The following is a 25,442-nucleotide window of genomic DNA, read 5'->3' as shown; positions in this document are numbered from 1 at the left end:
CTTGATTTACAATAGCAACAAGAAGTATATATACTTTTAAAGAAGCATTCGAATCATTTAAGTCGTTTGCAGTTTATCTGTAACATTACAGAATGAAAGAGTACAGTTTGGTAATTCTAAATATATCTTGATTGTTTACTGCAGTGAGGTATCCTCTTGTGTGAGGCTCCTTATTTTGCAGAGGAAACTACCAATTTGATATTGAAGTTGTAGTTCTCTCCTTTTCCATAATGACACAGATACATCAACATCATAAGAACATGCATTCTTGAAAGAGCAGTTTATTTGAATCAGTAAAATCTTAAAGTTCTTAATAATTTACTGATTTACATGCTAAGTGCATTTGGAGGGGAGGAGGGGATGTTCTAGTGGTCAAGTTAGCTGCTAATACACAGCTAACTACTCAGTCAGAACTACAAAATTGATAAATATCATCTCAGAGGTTGTTATAAATACAGCTGCTCATTAATTTTTCAGTACAGCAGCTTTTCATCTGGAAATGCTGATTCATTGAAACCAAAAGTTTTTAAGAATCCAAGAAAACTTGGAAGAGTGTTTCCTAACAAAACTGTCTGCTAAATGTGCATCCAGGGAGAGCTTCCAAGGCCGACAGTCAGAGCACTCATCTGGGAAACTCAGATTTCTGCTCTGCTTGGTTCTCAGTCAGAGGGCAGAGCGAGATGTCTCTTTTCCCACAGGACTGACAGGACCACCAACTCACTGGATTTGCAGGAATTCTCTCTGGTCTACATAGTAAGTGTAGGTTTAACTGATGTATGTTAAGACGTACATACTGGATTTTTAAGTCAATGTATCTTAAAAAACTTTGCTGCTGGAAAAGTGAACAGCAGCAGTTCATGTTGTTGTCATTTGACTGTCCAAACAGAAAACAAAGGTCGCTCTATAAGGAAGAGTTATCTTAATCCATTAAAAAGCAGACAATCTTGGCTCGCCTGAGCTGATGTTGCTAAAATGCCTATTTCCTCAGCACAAAGAGCAATAACCAGGAAATAACAAGGTCAGCTATCACGCTCTTTGTCCCTTTCACTTGCTAGAAAACACTTTCACCCTCAGCTAGTTTCCTCCCAGAATCACAGCCGGCACACCAGCGCCCTTGGTTGGAAAAGGGTGGGGTCTTGGCTGCTGTGCTGCATGGCTGGATGCTGATGTGTTGTGCTGATTTGTAATAATTTACATGCTGCATACTTCCATACGTGATTCCATAGTCTCAACTGTTATTTTATTAAGTACTGTAGCAACTTGTAAAGGGCGGGGTGAAAAACTACCATTCTCAACTTTATTTTTGCAGAGAAGTTAGAAAATTAAGAGTAAAAGAGCATCTCTGCAGGGACGTAGAATAGTCATGGTACATTTTTCAGGATGGAGCTGTGAGCTCCATCTGAGATCTAGGGTATGCTGGGAGGATAATATGAAAAAATGTAAGAGCATTCCTGTTTCTGAATCTCAAGAAAAACAAGCCTTAAATAAAATTACCACATAAATAAAGTCTCAAGTCTTGTATGAGAAACTGAATAAAAATAAATAAGTTGTGTTCATATAAAGAATAGTTTCAAAATTCCTTGACCATAGAAAATATTAATTCTTATAAACAGAGTATCTCTTAGGAATTTTGTTGAAATAAATACATGCCTAAAATGGCATCATGACTATATTTGACAATTGTACCAGCTCCTCATCAATCCTTTTAGGCAAAGCCAGAATCAAGTTATAAAAATCAACTTTCTGTTTATCTTTGCAGCTTAATCATTTGCAAATTATCAATCTTACTGATAGCATTCATAATAATCTACTTCTGTAAGCATGTGTACTGAATTCCTCTGAATGCATTTTTCCCGTTCATTTAGGATGATTAGAAATTGCTGGATTGAGTGTTCTGTGAAAGTTTTACAAAATGTTTGCCTTGTCTTTATGCAAGCATATATAGAAATCAAGATATTGCTTACATTCTTCTCATGTAGTGATGCAGTGATATTTCTCATGAGAAAAATGTCATTTCTGCCTGCAGCTGAATTTCAATTTATTTTGTATTGAATAATTCTAACTTTTGAAATGGCAAGTCAGAAGGGGAAAAATAGTTCAATGTTAAATAATTAAGAAATATTTTTAAATTAGAGTTTCAGGAGTGAGATAAAATTTGGCAGTAGAAGGAAAACATAATAGGTACGTTTTGGCTTTTAGGATTAGTAACAGACTATTGTGTAAAGTCATTATCTGTTATCTCTATTGTTACAAAATCGAGGATAATTTTTTAATTTGACTAATGATGATAAAAGTTAGAAAGTCAAAAATACCTTAAAGCCCAACTGACAAAATGGAGATACATTAAAATATGTGAGCCAAGGTGAAATAAAGCTTCCCTAAAAAGCCCACAGCACAAGGAGAGCAGAGCACTATGGGTAGAGATGTTTCAGTTTGTTGGGCTTTTTAACAGGGACCAGTGTTAAGAGCATAGCAGAAATTAATGTGGATCTTTTAGCCTCTCTCAACAGGAGTGCTTTCCTTAATAACACTTCTTGTCTGCTGCTTTACTGTAGAAGAACTAGAAAGACAGGTAATTCTAGTGCTAAATCTCGAAGATCAAACACCATTGTTCCTCTTACCTGCCATACTAATTCCAGAGGTCCAATGGGTCCTGTGAGTACTTTTCCCACAGCTACTGTGACGGTGGTGCTTAGGTGCTGAGGCTGATTTACAGAGCAAAGATTCACTTCCATGATAAATGTTGGAAATCACAGAATGTCTACAGTTTTTTTCTCTATTTTAATTATTGCAAATTTCCTCCTTTTTTATCACCGAGGAAACAGAGTTATGATGTTCTCTACCAGATTAATTGGATGTCCAATTGGAAATTGTGAAGAAAGAGGAAAACGAATTTTCAGTGACTACATTAATTCCTTATGTATTCTGAGATGCTTTTGCTTGTCTCTCGCTGTTCATTTATTTTCTCCTCAATACTTTACACTGTTAAAATCTGGAGATAAACCATTATAACCAAATTTACATACTTGTTCCCCTGCCCTTTAAAATAATCAGAATGTCTGCTGCAGATTTTAAGTGAGTTACACACACTGATGTGGCTCAAGTGAAATACTTTCCACATTGAAACTCTTTGTTGATTGAGAGGTCTCTAGGATATCAGAAATCCAATTAAGAAGGTAAAAGTTTTAGACTGCCAGAGAAAAATAATTTAAAATCACTCTTTTATGTAATATTTTTTTGCAGAATACAGTCGAAGTCACAAGTGAGCATCAGTCGGGGCATTTTTGTAATTGCTGGAGGGTTAGCTGTGATGGTTGTGAAATCTTGTCAAGTGAAGAAATTAGTTATTAAAACTGACCTTTTTTCCTTCAAGTTTTGAAAGTTTCTCTTAAGAATGCCTAATTTCCTTTAAGAATATTTATTTTATTCTTTTTCTCCTGTTCAGATTATTTGGAATGCTTCATTTCTCTTCACTCTCCCTTCTCTTCCTAGCTGTATAGTGAAATAGATAACCAATTTAGAATAAAAAATACCCTCCCATCCACTCCTTGTATTAGAGTAAGCTGTTTTTTAACAGTACATCAAGTAAAATCAAAATCACATTGAAAATGTATCTTGTTTGAGAGCTAGCATGATAAGGAGAGGGAGCTCCCCACCTGAGGAGATGTTCAGGGATTTATTTTTTTTCCCCCCCCCTACAGTTCAAAGGTCATAGTCTCTTTTCTGGTACAAAGGATCTAGTCATAGGCTAGAGCAAAACCATATCATAGGAGCTTTACAAATAGGAGAGAAATTAAGTGGTCTGGAGGTTGAAATATGCCACTGATTCAAAACTTCAATGCCACTTGAGTGTGGAACCCAAGCACATTTTTGAGTAGTGTTTCAAAGATGTCTGTTTCTCTAAAGGTGAGAGTGCTGCATCTGATATTAATTGAAGTACAGCCATGTTCTTCAGGCAGTTTCTCAAAGAGGGTGCATATGTAGATCCAAGAAGATTTTTCCCCACAACCGGTACTTCTAGCATAGAAAAAAAAACTGACCTAGACCAAAGCAGTCATTGTAGCGGGATCATTCCCATCGTGTGGTCTTACTTGTTCTGGAGGATTTGCTCAAAAGAAGGCAGATACTACTAAGGTTGTTGCTTCTCCTTCTGCTGTTCTTGTTGGTGGCTTATCCTTCAGAAAGGAAAGAATCATTCCCCCCAGCGCCTTGCTTGTTTGCTGTTTCTCTTTCTCACAAATGCTACCTACCCGTGTCCTTAAGAAGCCAGTGAGAAACTTCTCTTTACAACTTTTGTCAGGCAAAATCCCCAGTTAGGCAGCTGTCCGCTCCCCGGGATGTTTGGGTTAGAAAAGCTGATTTATCTTTGGCAATAGCTACTTGGTTTTGTCTTAGAACACCACAGTTTTAAGTGTTATTTCATTAGCCTGTTGCCCATAGTTTCTGTGATTTGGAGAATCTGGCTCAAATTGATGAATTTAATAAAAAAAAAAAGTTTAATGAGCAGAACTTGTTTTCCAGATCATCTCCAAAAGCCATTATTGCTACATTTGAAACTTTCTTAGGTAGTTTGCTAGGATTATTGCATGAAAATTTGCAGGCAAACCAACAATCACAGTGTACTTCATATTTTTTCATTGATGATATAGCTATAATTGCTTTTTTATGTTTGTAGGGGAGAAGTATTCTCAGTTCATATTTGCACTGTTATTGAATTGCAAAAAAATAACACAACATCTAGCCATATCCTTGACCTACTCATGTTGAATGTGCCCACAGGGACTTGAATAATATCTGTCCAAAGCATTACCCAGTTGCTCAATCCAAATCACCTCCACAACAGGTATTTCCAGTAATGTGCTGTACTTCTGCCAGCATGATTGGCTTATTACTTATTTATGTATTATTTATGTTAAATACTGAAATAGAAGCGTTACAAAAATCCCCCATCTCTTAAAAAATCATTATAATAATATGGCAGATTCATAGACTGCATGGTCCAGACTGTTCAGAAAAAGTTAGATGGAACATTGGAGCTGATTGCCTTGATAGAATATTCAATAGTTTTCAGCTAACATGGAATAGTTAATAAAATGGATAGCCACACACTGGTTTTTTCCCTCTTTTTATAATTCTACACTGATCTGGGTAAGACTGATTGTTTATTTTTTAAATAATTTTTAAACAAAAGTCTCAAAGAGAAAATGAAATTATTGAAGGAAAGCTAAAGGCATGCTGTATTTCTTTCTTGGACTCTCTTGTATGCTTGCCCTGGCTCTCCAAGTGGTGTAAGCAAGATATAATCCCACATAAATACAACCATCTGAAAAGTGAGCTTAATTGTTTAGTATAGAGCTATGACATGCTTCAGTTTCAGCTGAAGTACTTTGTGACCTGTGCTTGAGTAATTTTGGAAGAGCACATGAGTTTTTCTTATTGTTTATACTTAGAAAGAGACATGGAAAACTTGTTTTCCATGGGATGTCAGTGTAGAACTTAAATAATTTAGTAAAAATAGGGTTTTTTTTTTCATGCATCATTAGCATTCTGACTGGTTTTGTAAAGCTGAAGAGAATGGGATCTCTTGTCCCACTATTTAGTGATGTGTTTGATTTATCGCTGTTAAAAGTTTTAACTCCAAGTCAATTAAAGTATAGTCTGTGCATGTGCAGATGGTGTTTTTCTAGGGCATTGCCAGTGCCCAGGGAAAGCTTGGACATCCCAGCTCAGTGGTGTCTCCGTCTCTCTCCTGCTTCTCACGCTGGCCCAGCTGCGTTCCCATCCCAAGACTGTAGCAGGAAGGGTGTCTGTGTTGGGCACTGACTTTCCTGGGCAGTGGCCCTTGGAAAGAGGAAGAGAATGACCATTTTTATGTAGCTGCTCCATGTGGGGTGAGGGTGCCTGCCTCCGGGGAAAGCCAGGAATGGCCTCTTGTCATCCTCTGGCTCAGGCATCCCAGTGGTTTGGCATGGCAGCATGGGAGCCCTGAGTTAGACAAGAGGTCACTGGTTTGTTTTACAAACCATTAGGGAAAAGTCAGTGCATCCACAAATGAAGTGCCCGCTTTTCTTCGAAGACTTTTTAAGTTGTTAGTGCTGACGCTAAGTGCTCTGCATGTGGTAGAGCAGCTTGGATGCTGAATATGCAAATAGATGTGCTAACTTTATTTTACAATACGTTTTATTTCTGATTTTTCTTAAGGCCCAAGATGACTAGCAAAATATGAATGATGAGGGAAGTACTTTCAGATTTCAATACTTTATCTGTTGACTTAATGTTTTAACTAAAGGACTCAAAGATGAATGTGTCTACCTCTGTGGTCTATGACATACAGTCTGGTTTATGACATGTAATCTAATGATACAGCCACAGTTTTCTGGGAGGTATGTTAGATAATCAGTAGTTTTCCAACTTTGTTCCTGGAAATCTTCATCATGAGCAGGTAAGTGTTAGTTGCTACATGTGAATGCGTATCTATCGCAGTAAATTACAGTTGGAAGTTGCTGATGTGGCTGTAAATCTGCAAACAGAAAATTTCCAAGTCAGAGGATTGACTCTGCATTTTGCAGTGTATCAGATTTATACTGCACTAATGGAGAATATATATTCAGAAGGATATTTTAATTGTTCTGTAAGTTGCCATTAGAATTTCTTGATTTAAATTAGCTATCAGATACACAGTTTAATAACATTTAAAAACTAGTAGCTATGGATTATGTTTTCAAAGAGATACATTTTGAGAACTGAAATTTAAGAATTCTGTGATTCTGTAAGAAAGATCCATTTTTTTATATGTTGATATATTAAAGCATAATATAAACATAAAATTTAAATCGCATGATGTAGAACTGATGAGTAAGGTTGATAAATGTCACAATTTCACCAAAAGGTTTAATAACCATTTTGTTCTAGTCACAGGGAGCATAATGTCTGAAAATGTAAGGCCTATTAAATTACATCTGTTAAATTCATACAGCATATGAATGCAGTGTATCTGCATTGATCTGTCAAGGTAGAACAGATATTCTGACCTAAGGATTTTTTCCACCATTGTAATCATGCTTTTTTTTTGAATGATGCAATTAAGTTATCAGAGGCTCACTCCTGTGAAATATTTGCCTTCACATTACATTTTTGCTCTTACACTGCTGCTATTCATAGATTTGAATTTCTCACACATTGGTCAGGTGTGATTAATCTAGCAAAACTTTGTGATATACCACTCACATATGTCTCTAAGGAGAAAAAAAAACCACAAAAAACAAACCAGAACTGTTTACAGCTTTGCTATAACAAAGTTCTTGGTTTTTTTTTTTTAATATGTATCAACTCTTGTGGCTGTTACCTAACAAAGATAGCTATTTTATTTAATAATATTCCATCATACCTTTGTTGTCGTCTTCTGTTGCAAACTGTTTTCTACCCATATTTTTAGGAACTTAATGCAATTTTCCTTTTGGAAATGTTTAGTTCAGTCAGCTTACCTGGAGTAACAGAAGCCACTTAAGATATTTAGGGAAATATATTAAATCAGTTCAGCTAGATGTCTAATCTTTAGCATCTATTTTAGAATGAGTTTTTATAATTTGTATAATTGAAACATGGCAAATACAATATTGCTGTTGCTTTACCTGTTGCTTCACCAAAAATCTGAAATGTCTCTTGAATCCTGCTAGCCAGTTTACTTCAGTAGAAGCAGATATACTTATCTGGTTGCTTGCTTCTAAAGGGAAAATGACTTTTCAGTATTCTCTTGATGATAAATATCTTGCAGTTTACCAGCTCATACCATTATAAGTATATGTAGTAATGAACCAGATAATAATTGTGCGTCAAGGGGCTATTAGCACTGACTTGTGATTTAAAAGTGTATCGTAAACAAGATGATCATGGATCAATTAGTGGCAATTGAACTATGTTTATTTATGCTATTTTAAGGTTTGCTTGCAGACCTACATTTCATCTTCTTGTGTGGTGTAGCTCTATGGATCCTGTAGCTATTGTTAATCAGCTGGGACAGTGTTTGCCATCTTGTTTCTACTAAAAATGTAGAAAAAATATATTCGCTGTTGTCCACAACAGTCACCATCAACAGAAGTGCAACTGTTGTTGTACTGAAATGCAGTATTAGGATGCCAGCATTTTCTCCCCATTTTTTATAATTGTTCAAGGGAACAGCAGCCTGCTCAGTCTGTATTGAGAGTACAGTTCTGCCAGCCTGCTCACCAGGAGCAAAGGACAGGTTAAAGCCTTGTCCCATCTGGGATGCCTGAAGAAGCTGATGGCCACTGGAGCTTTGCACAGTAGTTTATGTACTTTAAAAGTTCAAATTAACATTAGGGTCCCATTGCACCGAGTGCCTAGGGTGCAAAAGCAAAATGTCCTCTAACCTTGCTGAGATTTGCTGCTGCCTATGTGTGCTCAGTGCAGTCATTTTGTGTGGGAAACATCCAGCACCCAAGGACAGTGCTGAATACTCAGCCGTGTGGGGAAACATTAAGAAGTAGAAACTGTACAAATGCAGTGCATTGAAGAGCCAGTGAATTAAAATACTTGCTTATTTTCATGTTTCAGTATGGTCTCTAGAAGTCAATGAATGTGTTAGAGAACTAACTTAACAGTTTTTGATTCTGAGCAACAAAAAACCATAGTTTATATAGGGGATGTGAGTTGCCTTTAGTTTTCAATAGAAAAGTCACAAAACTTTGGTTTGTAGATTACTATTCTCTTGTGAAGATCACTCTGCTCTTTATCCACATTTTATTATAGTTTCATGTGAAGAAGTCTTTGTGAAAAATTATTACACTAGCAAAAGTATTATAGGCAGAAGGCTTTATTATTTAGTTGCCTTTTTAATTGCAACATACATACAATTTCAGAGTATGGTCCTGTAGAAGGCAAATCCTGAAAAGCAAAGTTCTTATATGAATTTCCTCATCTTACACACTGAATCTGTCATAAACTTACATGGATTAATAGCTTAAAAATGTATACCAAACATTTGTTTGATTAAATTATATTGCATTAAAAATAAACCTCAGTCTTTAAAAGGTAGATAAGAAAGCTGCAGCTTAAAAACAAAAACAACTCCGTATGAAGAAGGCATTTATGTTCAACCAAATGTGTCATGCACCAAGTGTGACAGATGGAAGTACTGTTTAGAGTCTTGAGCTCTCCAAGTCAATGTCTTTTTTTCCCCCGGAAATAGATAGCTTTTCCATTGCGTATTTAAATATTTATTGTTTGCTTTAAATGTAGGTGTTGGATTATTTCACAGTGTTATGGTTTGGACTTGCTACAACTGATCAAGAATTTCACTTCTGGTGTTTACATATGTTTTCTGGTTTAACTGCCAAAAGTCTTTAATAAAATTAATGAAAAAGGCTCTTTCTCTTGCTAGTGTATTTTAATTTGGAAAATTGAAAAAGCTATGGACTAATAAACAATAGATCAGTGGACAGGTAGAGAGGAAGAGGAACTTGTCTAGAATTTGTTTGTTTAATTAAAAGTAACTACTGGTGATGAACTACCTTCAGTTCTCAAAAATCTATGGTTGCTTAAAGGCAATTGTCCGCAATGCACCTGTTCCTGGCATTCTTCAAGGAGATATTTAGAGAGTGGGGAATAACCTGTATGCTTTTGTTGCCCAATTATCTCTTTCAGTCATTCACAGGAGACAAGGGGTCTGAAAGGACTGAATGTCTGTGGAATGGAGTTTCCCTTGAAATTCACAGTGGTCGCTGCTAGAAGATGTTACTTATTCCTCTGTTTCATTCTGAAGTCGGTTGGTTGGGTTTTGTAACGGAAGGCAATAAAATTCCTTGTCGGATTCATCTTCACATTGTTTCAAGGCCTCACTCACAACTGACACATATCTGTCAGGTTTTCTCTGCAGATCCAGCTGAATTAAATTTGTTCATCAGGCGCAGCATCAAGCAGGTCCTTTTTGTTCATGTGCAACCACTCATCTTGCGGGAGGTTGCTGCTGGCCCTGCTAGGCAGGTGGTGGCCCTGGCAGGCTCTTTAGCCAAGTGGTACCTGAAGGGAGAGAAGGTGCAGGGAGGCTCCTTGGAGTCTCACCTCACTTGTTGCAAGTTGAAAGAGTCCAGTATCAATGACCTCCAACTCACAAGTTCTGTGTTTTACTTCAGGTAGGCAGTGCTGTAGTTCGTGGCAGTTTGATTTTAATTAATACAAAGAAATTGATTTCCTACGATTTCTGAGACAAGTGTAAATAACTTATTTCTCTTTAAGGAGTTCTGGCAATATCTGCCTTTTAAACTGAAGGAACTACCTAGTTTTATTATATGCCTCAATTCAATTATTTTACCTCACGTCCCTGTTTCAGCATCATTTGTTGAGATTCATTAGCAGTTCTTTGGCAGTCACAAGACACTAATCATCTGTTTACAATATTGATCAGCAGCTTTCATGTTAGATTACATTTGAAGTGAGAAATAATCCTGCAGCAAATAATAAATAAAAGACTGGGAAGAAAGGGAAGAAGCTATCTTAGGCTGTATAAAGTATTTTTTTCAGGTACCCTGGAAACATCTACATGCCAAACCGTTGGGCCCCCTTAGTGACTTTCAGCTCTGAAATTCCAACAGAATTTCCCATCCACAAGTTGTACATTGTCTCTAGTCATCTATATTTGTAAAGACACAGATTATTATCCCTGTGGATGTACATTTCTGTTGACTTCTAAGCAGTTTCTGAGTGGTAAAAATATTTATGGGCTAACAAAAAATACTTAGCTTCTGATGCCTTAGCAGTTTCATTTGTTACTGTATATACCTTCTTTCCATGTTACACATGATATGATGTTGTTATCATAGTTCTTGAAAATTATGTACTCTTCAGAATGGGAATTGATAACCAAATAGTAGGAATTGAAAAGTTTACTTTTCTGAAGTTGCTAGCTAATTTTCTTCTAAATTAGTCTGAAAAAGGTTGATTTCTGAGGCTCATCAGCAGTAGATTTGTGGGACCTGGCATTAGAAGAATGTTGAAAGTTATATAAATTGCAGCCAACATTTACTTGCATTTACTTGTATTACTTCTCAAAGCTTTATTAAGATGCCTTAATCTTACTGAATAAAAAGGTAATTTTGCATCCATAAATGTTGTAAGCACATCTTCAAACGATGGGGTTCCTTTAAAATGTATTACTTTCAGATAGTCAAAATTACTAGTCCATGCAATTATATCCAATCATTTTCCAGAATAGTTCTAAAAGGCAACAGCTATCAGATAGAAAAGACAACTTTTCACAAGAAATCCTTACTCATGTACATATATCTATGCTTGTGGTTGTTAATTTGAAGAAAAAGTTTCCTGAAACTCAATTCAGTTTAGCCATAGAGATATAATAAAACTTGTATTGCCTTTTCCTACTATTATAAATATTTAAGAATGACTAAGTTAGTGTGCTAAAGCTAGGGTTTTGCACATGGATAAGGATGGCAAGAATTGTCAAAAGAAGAGAGATAACGCTGAAGAATTTAGATAAAAACTTGGGCAGAGGAACAGGACACTAAATAGATCTGGCAGCAGCAGACTGGCTTTTCCATTACTTTCTGATCCAATTATGAGAGTTGCTCAAGTTGTGGATGCTGCCCGTTTGTCACGTGATGTTGCCAGCATTTATTTCCGAATCAAATCTATAAAAGGAAATGAGAGTTCTCTGTCCTTGCAAACCACTTGTCTGGTAGGAAATCACTTACAAATAATAAAGTGCGTATTAGAGCATGAAATAGTTCCTTGATGTATGACCTTCAAAACTGGTTTAAGGAAAACAGTTGAAACTGGGAGTAGTAGAAACTTTTAGTACTGAAGAATCACAGGCTGCAGTCCTGTGTTTGTACAGCTCGCTGGACGCTTGTCTTCACTCTGAAACTGTATTTACAGAAGCAGCAGGGGTTTGCTGTGGGCAGGGCCGGAGAACTGCCTGGAAACAGGGAAGAGCTGCCTCCCCTCAGCGTTGTACTCCACTGGTTTGACTTCTCTGGGGGAATCCTCGCCCTCTCAGTAATGACAACAGAGGCATACTTGTAAGAGGGGCTGAAAGCATGCAGGAGCAACTTTCATGGGATCAGGTTCCCAGTGTCAAAAGGTGACAAAGTGCGCATTTAGATTTATTTCTTCGAAGCAGCAGGTGAGAATTAACTTCATAATTTTCACTACTCAATGAAATAACAATGCACTGGAGGGTCTCCAATTTTTTGTACTGATTTGTACCCAAATACATTGTGGCATGGAATAGAAAATTACCTTTCTATACAGCTAATACAAAATGTGATCTAATACAAGGCTACTTGAGATTTATAATCAGGGAGGATTCAGATCCAATTCTGATGTGTTACAGCATGTAAGTTATTGTTCTTGGCCAGTGTTTTGAAAATAAAAATATTGGTAACATTTCCTGCCATTAAATGCCTCAAGTTTACTATTTTATAATAAACGTCTAGCAGCAGCACTTCTCAATTCCATTGCACTCCCATCGTCAGGGATTGCAGAGTACTTTGTACATACTGACTGGATGCTACATTGACTTAAAATTGAATATGGTGTTCATTGCAAAGGCCTAGGAGTTAAATGATTGCAGAACCAGAAGCAGTAACAAAATTGCTGTGAGCTGATTTGCCGTCCTTTATTCTGCACGGACTCCGTTCTGTTTAGTTGTACTTAGTCAGTTTAAGAAACAGATTTTGGCATACAGAATCTGTACATTTTCATGGTGCCATTATTGCTTTCAATAAATAAACAACAAGCAAACCTCTCACCAGTCACTGTCACCAGTACAGGTGACATACAGATTATGTGGTTTTCAGTAATTTTTCCAGTTTCAAGTCTCAGTGCTCTACAGAGCCAACTGTGTAAGCAGCATTTTGATAACAGGGATAAATCACCTGCTCCCAGTTTTTGTCAAGTCATTACATATTTTTCATTCTTTTTCGTCTTGTTCAGCACTTCCAGATTAATTTCATGCTTTGTCATCATCTGTTGTCCGCAAAAAAAATTCTGCTAGAGGGAATTTTAACGGTTCCTACATTATTCTTTCCACAAGTGCTTCAGAAATACAAAGGGCAGCAATGTTGTAGGATTGTGTAATGCACCTTTAATTACTTTCACAAATATTTTGAGAGGTGGGTTTTTTTCTTTTAATTAAGAGCTTTTATGTACTTTCAGGGAGAGGTCCTGACTTTCCAAAGCCACGATAATTTCAAGGAAAATAATGGGTGTGAGCTTTCCATCCTCAACACATTTTTTAGGCACTATATACACTAAGTAATTTGCTTAAATTATCTCTCCTTCTTTTCTTAGTTGAGAGCTTTGTGGGCCCTTAAAATAGCAGGTAGGCAGCAATGTTCAAGGATTTGAACAGATTGAAACTTGAAGTACACAGTTAAAATGGAAACGAGAAGACTGAATCAGAGGTTTTTGGTTTTAGTATGATAAAAGCTTTTGTTATCTAGCTCAGAAAAAAAGCTCCACTATTTAACAGGTAGTGAAGGAAAAAATTTAGAACTGTTCTCTGACTTATAATGTATTCTTATTTGCAAAGCCTATCTAAACCACAGTGCTGGCCTCAAAATATTATGAAAGCACAAAATCATGTTATTATTTTTGCTAGTATGATCTAAAGACCTTTTGGACCTTTTTTTAGTGCTTGACAGATACAAGTTTGAAGCATGTATTCATATATTTCTCAGACCTTGCAGATGAGTTTTGTGATCTATGAAAGTTGAACTTGTTGATTTCTATAAAATAAGATGGCAGATGGAACATGTTTCCAACAGGCAGAAATAGAACTGCTAGGGCAATCAGGCTGATCCCTCAACTGCACACGCTTCTTGGAAATTTAGTGTAGAGTAAGAGCTTAAAAGTGAAGTCACAGAAATATTTCAAGAAAGGGATGTAGAATATATCTGTGCTGGTTGCACACGTGGTGTGTGAACACTGTCATCGAGCTCCACAATTGTGGTGTTGCACAGGGGCATGTGGTGGCTATGTGCTTTTATACATTTATAAATGCTGTTTGTTGCCCCAGCTTCTTTCCTTATACCTGCAAGTCAGATAAGATTCTCTTAGGAGTTAATAATATACTAGTTTTGTTTTCTTGGAATATGAGATGCCCCAACACAGGTTGTGTTCTGTGTAGGCAGTATTTGCCATCCTCCCATGTTCAGCTCTAATGAACTGAGGTTGTGCTTAGTGCAGGCTGATTGTGCTTGAAGACTGTTACATCTGGCCTTAAAAAAGACAGAATAAGTCCAATGAAAATTAATAGAGGTAGATCTGGATGTATTATCCTGTAATTCTCTTAGACAGATCTGAAGTTAGGTTTTGGAGGAGGGTTAGAGGCCAAACTGCTGCTGTGCCTATCAGAATGAGTCACTAACTAGCAGAGTAATTGCACTGATTATTGCACACCCACAAATTACAACAGAAAATGCTTTGCAGGGGGTGGAGGTTGTACTTTTCCTAAAGGTTTCTGTATAATTAATCTACTGTAAGTGCTGGTTCTTTAGAAACATCTGAACCCTACTGTAGAGCATGGTCCTTGTTTGCCAGTTGGCCACCCCTCCCCACGTCATCATTGCAGTGTTTCTTGTGCTATTGCTTTGGTGCTAATGAAGGTTTTGACAATGCTGCTGTTGGGGAAATTCAAGTCATGTATTCTGCTTTTGTTTTTAAATTGTAACTGTTTGCCTGTCTTCATTGCAGGCATTAGGAGTTTGAGCAGCTGCATTTTGTATACCTACAGCAAAACAGCTCCCTTGTTAGGCAGAACATTTCATAAAGGATTAAGGAGAGCTGACTGAGCCGTAAGGGACACTTTTAACTTGTAAACAAGAGGCTGATTATCAAGAGGCTGTACTTGTTTGTGGAAGAGGTAACTGAGCAGGCTTCCTTCTCTCTTGGGTGCCTTACCTTGTACTTCACCCAATCATTAAATCCATTTAATTTTTTTTTTTGTTGACACAGCTTGCATTTGCACTCAGTATATGTTTGGAGATGAAGAGCAATTTTAATAGAAAATTAGTTACTACAATTGGTACGAGCAAACCAGTAATAATTGGAGTCACTGGGGCAGATTGTCACTCACTGTCTCTTGCAGGTTTCTTGGAACACCAGTTTACAGCCACCTCAGTTAAATGCTGGCTTAGGATTCAAGTTTAAAGTCAGGCTCTCAAAATGAAGACTGTCTACAGTGAGCAGAAACTGTAGAGGTTTGCAAGAGAGTCCGGGATCCATGAAAGTAGTTTTTGCTTCATAATGTTAAATTCCAGGTGTTTACTTGGCTCAAATATAAACTTTCTTAAATTGCCATTCTTCTGTTACTTTACAAGGCCTATGCTGCAAAACCCAACAGAATCTTGAAACACTGATCAGATTTGTGGCGTCTGCCAGGACAGCAGCACAGCCCCAGGAGCTGTGAAGTTTTCTGGAGCATGAGGGGGAGCTCAGCTGAGCTTCCTATCACCCACAATGCAGTCACTCTGATCATCCCCTGGGCACCACTCACAGCTCTGTGGGAGGAGATGGAAGTGCTGGGTTAGAGTTCTTCCTCCCAGTCACCTCTCCCACACCGTGTTGCTGTCTGTCCTCGGCTGTAACTGAACAGCATCCTGCTGTTTGCTGTTGCTGTCATGCTCCAGGACTTGGGCTGCAGGCTGATGGATCCAGTTCCACTTTGACCTCAGATTTGGTACAGAAAAGGATGCTTCAAAGGATATTGTTTGAATTGCAGAGTCAATCATGCCACATTTAAAAAGCCCTGCTGGTAGTTTGCCTATACACCCTTCATTTGACTCCACTGGGTGTCATCCTTATGGTATTGCAATGTTCCCCATCAGTTGTCACTCTTTTATTCCACAAAATATTTCCATAGTTCCATGGATGGGAGACTGGGACTGCCTGTATGTAAATACATATATATATATATATACACATTACCCCTGCACTATGCATTGGGAGGTACAAGTACCTTGCTCAGTAGGGAGGCACATACCTCCCTTCCTGTGTGAATTAACTCTCTGGATCATCTTGCACTGTAATTGTCCTTGGAAGTTGGGGAGGTGTTAGGTGGAAATTTTTAAGGCATTGTGTGATTTACTTTTTTGTTTGGTTAAGTACTTGAGAGAAGAAGTAGTAACTGAAATTCAGAATAGAAGTGATTACTTCATTTCACACCCACAATGGCAGAACTATGAAAATGTGTAACGTTTGCCACTTCTTTAAGTGGTTGTCAGGTAATGAGACAGGTTTAATCTGTGTTTTAGATGAGAAATTGTCTTACAGTCCGGAATCTTAGAGGAGAATAAGAGCATAAATTTTGGCTTGAGGGAGATTGATTTCACATTGATCTAAGCAGTTGTTTCCATGTTTACAGTATATTAACAGAAGTAGAAAATATGGCTCTGGATGGAGCCTTCTACATTCCACTTTCTGGAAGAGTGAAGGTGACATCAGGATAGCTATTAAATATATCCTCCATCCGGAAGAAAGGCATAAAGAATCTTAGTAGAATAAAAATCGTATTCCTGACCTAACATGAACTTTTGTGGTTTGTAAAGCAGTTAGATAAAAAGTTCTTTTTTCCAAAATACATAAAGATCTGTTCATGAAGATACGTAATTGTTTAATCATCAATAGTATTTATTCCAAATTTAGGTATCTAAAAAGTGAACTAAATCCAATTCTTAGCTACATTAATTTTTTTTGTAGGAGTTACAAGGGGGAGGATGTTTCTAAGGTAACCTACCAATAAATAAGTTTATTTTTAAAATAAGGGAAATTGAATTTCTAGACCAGGCTGTAACTTCTAGTAAGACAAAGCTGAAAACCAGTGCCCTGAGGCTTAGCTGTATTACATTGCATTTGTTACCTGTATTATTTTCTTGGAATGCTATTTATGGGAATACATTGAATCAGGAAATTTTTCCCTGAATTACGTGAGTAAAAATCTTTTTACAAGACCTTTTAAAACACAGTAAAAATAGCGTATTGTTTAGATCAGTAATATCAGTTCAGGGTGTTTTTAACCTGCTTTTGGCTCTTCATGATTTTTGGATGATATATGATTATTTATAGCAAAACGTATCTGCTGGTGAGAAGGAGGTTCAGGAATGCAGGGCTGAGGTTTTGGATTGTCTCTGGAAGAGTGGAAAATTTCCGAATAGTTTTATATTAATAAATATTTGAGATGTGTGTCATATCTTCATTTTGATGACATCCAAATATCATATCAAGGTTTTGTATGGTCTAGTGATCGCTATAAATTCTTATATAAATGGTGTAAATTAATGTGTGCATTGTAAAGAGTACCTGCAGTTCATGGCACCTGTAACTCATGAGATCTAAAGCATTATCATTTACTTCTTTAATACTCTAGTTAAAATACTAAATTAAAAATATATTGATTGCTTTATTTTATATGTATATTAATAGGTGTAACTCTTTGTATGCCTCCATCCCTAAGGAAGATTTTGATTGAAGCAACTGTTCTGTTTGGTCATGACATAGGTGGTTTTCTGCTTTCTAGTACAGTACATTATTTCCTGGTTCTCTTCAGTATGCTAAATATTTTCGGTAGATTTTGGTGGCTTTGATCTGATAGAAGTCAGCTGCATGTGCTTGCAAACACAGTGCACCAGATTGCCAGAGTGATGTACCACGTCCCTGTTTCGTTCTGTCCTAGCTGAGGTTCTTAAAGGACCTGGCTCGTGACTTCTGAGAACTGAAAAGCCACTTTGCTTTTCAGCAAAGCCACAGTGGCTTTAAGGAGTCACAGCTTTAAGAAAGTCTTATTTTGACCAACTCAGAATGTAAGCTACTACAGTCACAGCTTACTCTTAAAAACCTAATTTGTGTTTTCCTGACCTAAGGTAACATTTTAAAATGTTTTAGTCCCCTTACCAGCTGGAGCAAAGCTGAATTCTGTGTTCTTTGAATTATCCTGTCTCTTCTTCATGACAGGAATTGCCAATTGCAGCTGCCACCCCAAGGACAGTGCAGCCCCAGAGCAGGTGCTGCAGGGCAGGCAGAGTCCAAAGGCCACAGCAGGGCCTGCTTGCCATTGAGGTGGCCACAATGTGGCCGTGGTGGGAGGGAAGGAGTGACAAGCATTGGGATTCATAGCAATGAGTTGTAAGGATTGAGGGGAGCAGAGTGATTGTTGGAAGGCTGGTCAGGCAAAAGGAGCTTGATTGCAGGGGTTGCAGCTGACATGGTAACTGCTGTCTGGATGTTGTCCTGGGATGGAGAGGGGGCTGGCATCCAGATACGTTTGCCATGTGCAGAATCCTCCTCTGTGCTTGCAATGGGGGGCTTTGTGCAAATGAGCACAAAAAATACTGAGGAACTTACAGCAGACAATAGAAGGGTTAAAAACAAGTGTGAAAGTTGGATCATGGTGCTTGGCACCTTGAAATGAAACAGGATTTTTCTGGAAGGCTTTAGTCACCTGGGAAGGAAGGATCGAGTAGCTAGCTGTGTGGGAGGCAATTTGCAATCAAGTGTACTCCTCTGCAGTAGATTGGTACATTTTAATGAGGGAAGTATATTTGCTCTGTTTTATATGATTTGCTTAGGACTAGAAGTCTGGAAGTCATTTTAAATAGACTGCTTTGAGACATAATGGTCAGGTGGAAATATTTTAAGCATATGATATGGAAATCCCGTATTTACAAAATATTTGTAGGTTCTCAAGAAGCTGAGCTGAAATGATTGCCTCTTTTTCAGAAGAGATTTTTAAGAGTAAATAAAGCTCATACAGAGGATGTAAAGGCAGTAGTGAGGAACTACTATAGCTATGCAACTTTATTTGTTTGCTTATTTACTTCATATATTTTCAGCTGATCTCTTAATCCATGCTATCCTTCAGAAAAAGATACCTTTACACTGACCTCCTCCTCATCCCCTCCCCTTCCTGTAAGCTCTGTGGGGCTGAATGGGAGTGGGTTTTACATCCATTCAGCCCCACAGAGTTTATTCCCCTTAGAGATGGCTTTTGGGGTGGGTGGGAATTCTCACCCCCGGATGGGGAGGAGGGGAAGGCAGCCACACTGTGCTCAGACCCCACACCTGTAGCAGTGAGTGCCTGTGGGAGGAAGGGCTGAGTTGGACCCTGCTCCCATCTGAGAGGATGGAGAGCTGACTCCTTCTGCCTCAGGACCTGACACTTACCCACAGTTCGCTCCATCCACTGATAAGGCAGTGCTTTTCTTTGGCCAAAAATGCCAGCAAGTGGGAGGCATTCAGCTGATGCCCCAGGTATCAATCAAGCATAAGCTTCATATTTGAGGAATGTTCCATGGTTTCTGGTATTTATCATTTTGAGTTCTCCCGTTGTTGTAGTCGTTTTCTCTGTTATGTGTGTCCGCTTTCTCCTTCTACTTTAGTTTGATATCTTGTCCTTTCTTCAGCTTGTTTTTGCTTTTTTCCTGCTGTAGGAACAGAGAGTTTATAATCACTTCAAAAGGTGGATCTGCAGTGTTTAAAACAATAATTACATAAGTAATTAAAATAACAAAGACTAAATAAACATGTCCTCACCAACTGGAGAAATAAATTTCAAGGGCAGTATATCTGTCTATATATAGTGTTGCTTCCTCTCTTCATCCAAGACTTTCTGCAAAGGTTTCTCATGCCTGCTTTAATATCTTCTTTTCTCTAACATTTTCAAAACTTCTTAAATAATGGAATTTTCTCTCTATATATATTGTTCATGGTATAGTTGGGGGGAAAAAAAGGCAAAAGGTTTTACGTCCTGAAAAGATGTGGGGAGAGACAGGCAAGCAATTTCAGAAAAGTTTCAGAATTTAGATGTTTATGCAAAATTTTGACAGGATCATGAAGTGAATAGTGGTATTACACCCATTTTACACAGAGCCAAATTGAACTGTAGAAAAGCAATTTGTTAGGTTTCACAAATTTGTGACTAACCAAAGGACTGCTGATTTATTAGCAGTGTTGAGGTGTTAAGAAAACAACGTCTGTGTTTGAGTTGATGTATTGCTTTAACAATTTTGTTCAAGGGAGGAAAGAGCCATATAATAAAGGAAATACTAATTCATCTAAACATCCTTCATTTGAATTTAGAACGATGTAGCTGGAAAAACTCCATTACAGTGTCATTTACCAGTTATGATAAAGCATAAAATGGACTCCCAGCTTTAAAACAGGCTGGATCCTTGAGTCTCTAGAGCTGGGGCTGGAGAAAAGAAGGAGCCTACCTCTCTGTCCATGTGTGCTGTGGCTTCACTGGCACAAAGGACAGCTTTGTGCCTCTTTCAAATAATTCTGAATTAAGCTTGCTGGCAGACATTTCTGGATTGGGTAGCCTGGGATAGCTGCTAGGAAAAGTACATTGTGCCAGGCAGCTTTTGGAGGATGCTGTGTTGAGCAAAGACTCTGAAAGTCTTGCAATCACGTTATTATATTGCATGAGAAAATCATAATTAGCGGAAAGTTGTGTTTTTCAGGAAAAGTTGTGCAATCTTTTTAAAGTTACAGGCTGGTTCTTTCTCTGGAAAGGTAATGTTTATAAGCTGAGCGGCTTTTTGCGTCACTTCTATGCCTTTTCCATGACAGAAGCATAAATTCAGTTTAAAATGAAGTGAACATGCTTCTAGGTAACTTTTGTACTTACAGTAAATTTTATATATGGACTGGCATGAATTTTAAAGACAGTTTTAATTATATATTATGTGCTGGAAACTCTCAGCAGTCATATGTTTTGTATCTTTTATTGCAACTTTGCTAATAAATGCTTATAGCTTTTCTTCTGTAAGTGTATAATCTATCATTTTGCAAAGCATAAAGTGTGAAGGTTGGGGGAAGGAACAGCACAGACTGGGGATTTAAAAAATTGAGAAGTGTTCTCTGATTTATTGTATTTCCAATTTTCAGGAGTTCTTTGAACATGCAAAAAAGCTCTGGGATGATGAAGGTGTAAAGGCGTGCTTCGAGAGGTCAAACGAATATCAGCTGATTGACTGTGCACAGTAGTAAGTATTTCTTTTTATTAAATCTATAGCCAAGAATGTGATCGTCTATAATAAGTTAGAAAATATATCAGTAAGGTTCAGGAGTTCTGCAATGTAGGAATTAATATTTTCTTTCTTTGTATAGGTGGAGCAAAATTAATTAATTATCATAGTTTGCCATTATTATACAACTAAATATTCTGCCTCAAATATTTCACATCTAATAAGGAAAAGTATAAAAAAAATCAAATAACTTTAAGTATCTTTATTCCACTCAAAATTGATTTACATAAAATCATTTCAGTTGAAACTATTAAGTTGGAAAAATGTTGAGTCAATCAAAGGAGAATCATTTGTTTAAAATTCTGAGACCCAGACAGTGCTGAAATTGCTTAGTCTTTTCACATTCCATAAAAATTTCTGAGACATTTACATAACCAAATGCATACCTGTATTACTAATATATTTTCTAGGTGGGAAAAATTATAAGCAGTATTTAATTAAAGGCAGTGGTACATTTGGTATTCTGTCCTTCGAAGTGAAGTGGTACACATATATGTAACACAGTCAAAATCTGTAAACAGATTCAGTCTGGTCAGAAATGTTCTGAGAAGTCTAGTAGGTTGTGAAGGTGCAAATCATAAATACATAGTACAGTGATGAAAACCTATTAATCAAAAAATAGTCTGTTAACATTACAAATGCTACAAACTCAGCTGTCCGTGATAGTAACACGGGTCTGAGTTAGATTTCCATCGAAAATACACATTTCATGTGAACCACTATTGCGAGAATATGTACTCATGCAGTTGCTATGTGATTTAGGGTTGCCAGAGAACACGCTCCAGTGTGTTATGATTTATCTAATTGGCAGTGTGGTCAGCAGCAATGCCACAAGTCTGTTCTTGCACTCAGTGTTTTGCTTTTCCCTCTTCTCTGCTCTTGGTGCTGAGCCTGAAGAAGAGGAGTAGGTCCATGTCACTAAAGGACTTGTTCTTCTGCCACAGTGGGGAATTTCGGTGCTGCAGGTCATAGTTTGTTTTCCCTCTTTCCAGACCATTTTTGGGAAAAAATGATTCATCAGCACATGGAAGTGAGGAAAAATTAGATACGTGTATGAAGGAACTCATTTGACCTCAGTGCATTTACCAAAACCTGGGCATTTGCTCACAGTCCAGTGTAGCTGGAAATTAAAGCAGTGGTTGTACGCAGAGAGACTTAGACAGCTGTCCTCGGCTGTAATCAGTGGGTTTCTTCTCTGCCCTCACTCACCACCACCACAGTAGTACAGATCTGAGTTGTGCTTGCTGAAAAGTGCAGACTGACTGTTTATCAGTAAAACATCAGACCAAGAAAACAGAGTAACAGTACGTATTTAAAATACATGAATGTCAACCCTACTTCAGTGATCAGTAAGGGTCTCACAATCCTGCTTTGAAAAATGGTGCTGAAAGGGCCAGACAAAACCAAGAATACACCAAATTATTGTGCTAATGGTAGTGTGTTTTCCCTTTAAAAAAATTATGCCTATCTACAGGCTCTGACAGGAAGAATGTTAGGTCTCACGTTGTGTCCAAAACCAAAACACAAATGAGGAAAAAAATTGGATCTAGAATTAAATCTTGGAACAGAAAACTAAATCCTCCTACCTTTTTTCTGTGAAAGGTTAAGGCAAGTTTAATAGGGTTTTTCTATGTTTCTTCCGTCAATAACTTCTAGCTGGCTTGCTTTTCCTTTATTCTAAGATTATTTGTTATAGTAATGAGTGTATTTGCATAATTCTTCACCTTCAAGACACTTTATGAAGTATAATTTGATATTTAAATATTCCTTGAGTGTATCTGTGCTTTTCATGTCATGATCTACCTGAAAATATAACAGCTGAGTGACTTATCCTTGTTTACACACCTTCAGTCTTAGAGCAGGAACTTGAAATTCAGGTACAGCTGTGTCAGTGATCTGATCAAACAGCCTTTTTCTCACAGGTATTGATGATTTCAAACACTAAAGTATAATCTTGACAGAAAGATGCACCCAACTTTTATCTGGCCCTCTACCCAGAAGAACATTTCTGTGCTGGCATTGGATGCATGTTTGTCAGGGTGGTGGGGTCACATCCTCCTCATAACAGAGAGCCTGTGAGCAGAGGTTGGAAATCCAGTTCTGATACCCACACACCAGTTCTTTCATGCACTTAGGAAATACAGAGGGTGAGGGTGCTGTGTTCTGGCTCAGCAGGAGCATGTGGCATTTCTCTCAGAACCTGTCCGTGGTCATCTTCCACTGGTGAAAGGGAAAAGGGAAGGAGTGTAATGCTCATACACATGCTTACTGAGGGATTTTGAAACATCTGCAGTGTTTCCATTACACTGGTTTTAGGAGAAAACTTCCCATGCCATCAGCTAAATCCTCATCTTTTGCTTGGTAGTGAAGGAGGAACATTATCAGTAGGTAACCACTTCTCAGCTTAAAAAACCACAAAGCAAAACCTAAAAAATCCCAGCATGTGTTATAAATATCGTTGGACTACAAGTTGGGTGGCTGGCTTAAGAATACTGAAAAGCATTATTAGCAAATTATAATGTCAGTGACCAAACTTGCTGACTGTTAAATGAGTTGCAAATACAGTGTATTTTGGAATAGTTTAATTTGGCTACAGTACAGAGCTTCTATATTTTTAAAACTTAACCTAATTTTCTTTATTGCTGTGGGAGAAGTATTTTGCTGGAATCAGAGGTAGCAGAAGGACACAGAGGCAAATATTTTATTTACGTTATGCCTGAAAGTTAATTTTCCTTGATCCTCAGTGCCCTTTCAAATTATCAGGATGCTGTTCCTTCACAGGAATGAGAATGGGGGCCTGCTTTTCCCTCATTCTCATTCATTTAATCATTTTAATCATTTTAATATTCTTACCTGAGTCTTTATGTATCTTACTTTTTTCATTGTTAAGGAATACATTTAGTGCACGCATCATGTGATGCTTGTGACAAATACAAATCTGTAACCAAACCAGAGGTCAGCAAAGATCAGGATTGTTCTTTATCACCAGTTACAAAGACATTTATGTAACTCTTGGAGGGGGTATTATTGCATGGGCATCAACCATCTTCTTTCCTTAATGACCCTCACGTATTTCTTCAAGATTAATATCATAAAACTGACAGGTTATTGTTTTCCCTGTTCTCTGATTTAATATTTCTTACAAGGTAAATTTCAAGTTTAATCTCAAAAACTGATACTTTGAAAAGTTGATTTTATTTAGTTGTGTCCTCATTTGACTTAGACAGATATTGGCAGATTTATTCTGTTTATGATGATAAATCTCCCATCTAACTTTAACTTATTTGAACTCTAGTCAAACTGTGCTTTTGGTCAGGATTCACATAATTTAAATTCAGCAAATTCTACATCTATGAGGGACTTTCAGATTGTGATTTAGAGAAGATTTGGCATTGAGCTGTCTAGTATATAAACAATAGGCAGAAATTAAAATTCTCCGGTGATTCTAGGACAGTTTTCTAAAAGTTAGTTTCCTGTATGATGAATACAGCTCCATTTTTAAGATTTCAGTTTCTTCGTGCTGGTTACCAAATACCCAAATTTTATTGTATCCATGGAAGGGAACCATGAAGAAAAGTTCTGTAAATGTAGAACAAAACAAATAAAGGTTCAGGTATGATGGCCTTCAATTAAAAAATGATCCAGAAAAAAAAAAAAAAAAAAAAAAACTTGTGAGTTATGTCTTTAAAACTTCATAAATTTAAGTCAATTAATTTATGTAGCAATGAAGAGGTATAAAATTTCAATTCAGAACATCAGTTATCCTTGGGGGATATCAGGCATCCCCCAGTCTGCTGATGTCCATCTGTTGTTTCCATAAAGTAAGCATTGAGCTAACTTAGTTTTGGCTACTCAGCTGTCAGGTGCCTTGCTAAAATTAGTTTCAGTGATCAGAAAAAAGGTGTGGGGATGCTTGCAGTGCTCAGACATTGGGGAAAGGTGGTAGTACCAGAGCACAGGAGTAGACCAGCAGAATGAGGCACTTTGGGAAGGGGACAAAAAAGACAAAAGCAAAACATTCAGTTCTCTTTTTAGGTCACAGACAGCTCAAGCTGGTGTTGTTAGAAATAAAAAAAAAAAACAATTCCTTTCAGGTTTTTTAGAAAGGTCCAGAGCGGAATTTTGTGTTCACATGGAAATAGCAGCATGTGTGTTCATGACTGGCCCTGGCTAGAAAGGGTTTTGCTCAGCTCACTGAGTTCCTTGGAATAGGAAGTAGACCAAGGATTTAAGGGAACCCTGCCCTCAACCAGTACTTTGTCCCAGTTTATTCTTTCCCTGATAAAATATACCACTTCTGATACACTTAAGTGTGAAGGCCTAAATTGGTCTCTGTGTGAACACTGGGGCTAATAAAACTTCATTATGCAAGTTCTCAGGAAA

The 25,442-nt window shown here is 37.5% G+C and overlaps 1 protein-coding gene across 2 annotated transcripts in view; it reads left to right on the top strand.

Annotated features, from left to right (window-relative positions):
- GNAL (G protein subunit alpha L) overlaps positions 1-25,442 on the top strand; it is a 178,646-nt gene that overhangs the window by 104,755 nt on the left and 48,449 nt on the right. For both annotated transcript variants that reach the window (XM_041477569.1, XM_041477570.1), the window contains exon 5: positions 20,920-21,017. In XM_041477569.1, coding sequence (XP_041333503.1) covers positions 20,920-21,017 — 98 coding nt within the window. The remainder of the gene's footprint in view (positions 1-20,919; positions 21,018-25,442) is intronic.

This window comes from Pyrgilauda ruficollis, unplaced genomic scaffold, assembly GCF_017590135.1.
Source record: "Pyrgilauda ruficollis isolate IOZ18807 unplaced genomic scaffold, ASM1759013v1 scaffold41, whole genome shotgun sequence".
NCBI classification, from domain to species: Eukaryota; Metazoa; Chordata; class Aves; order Passeriformes; family Passeridae; genus Pyrgilauda; species Pyrgilauda ruficollis.
The sequence above is the reverse complement of the archived record's forward strand: the minus strand, read 5'-3'. Positions and strand labels throughout refer to the sequence as shown.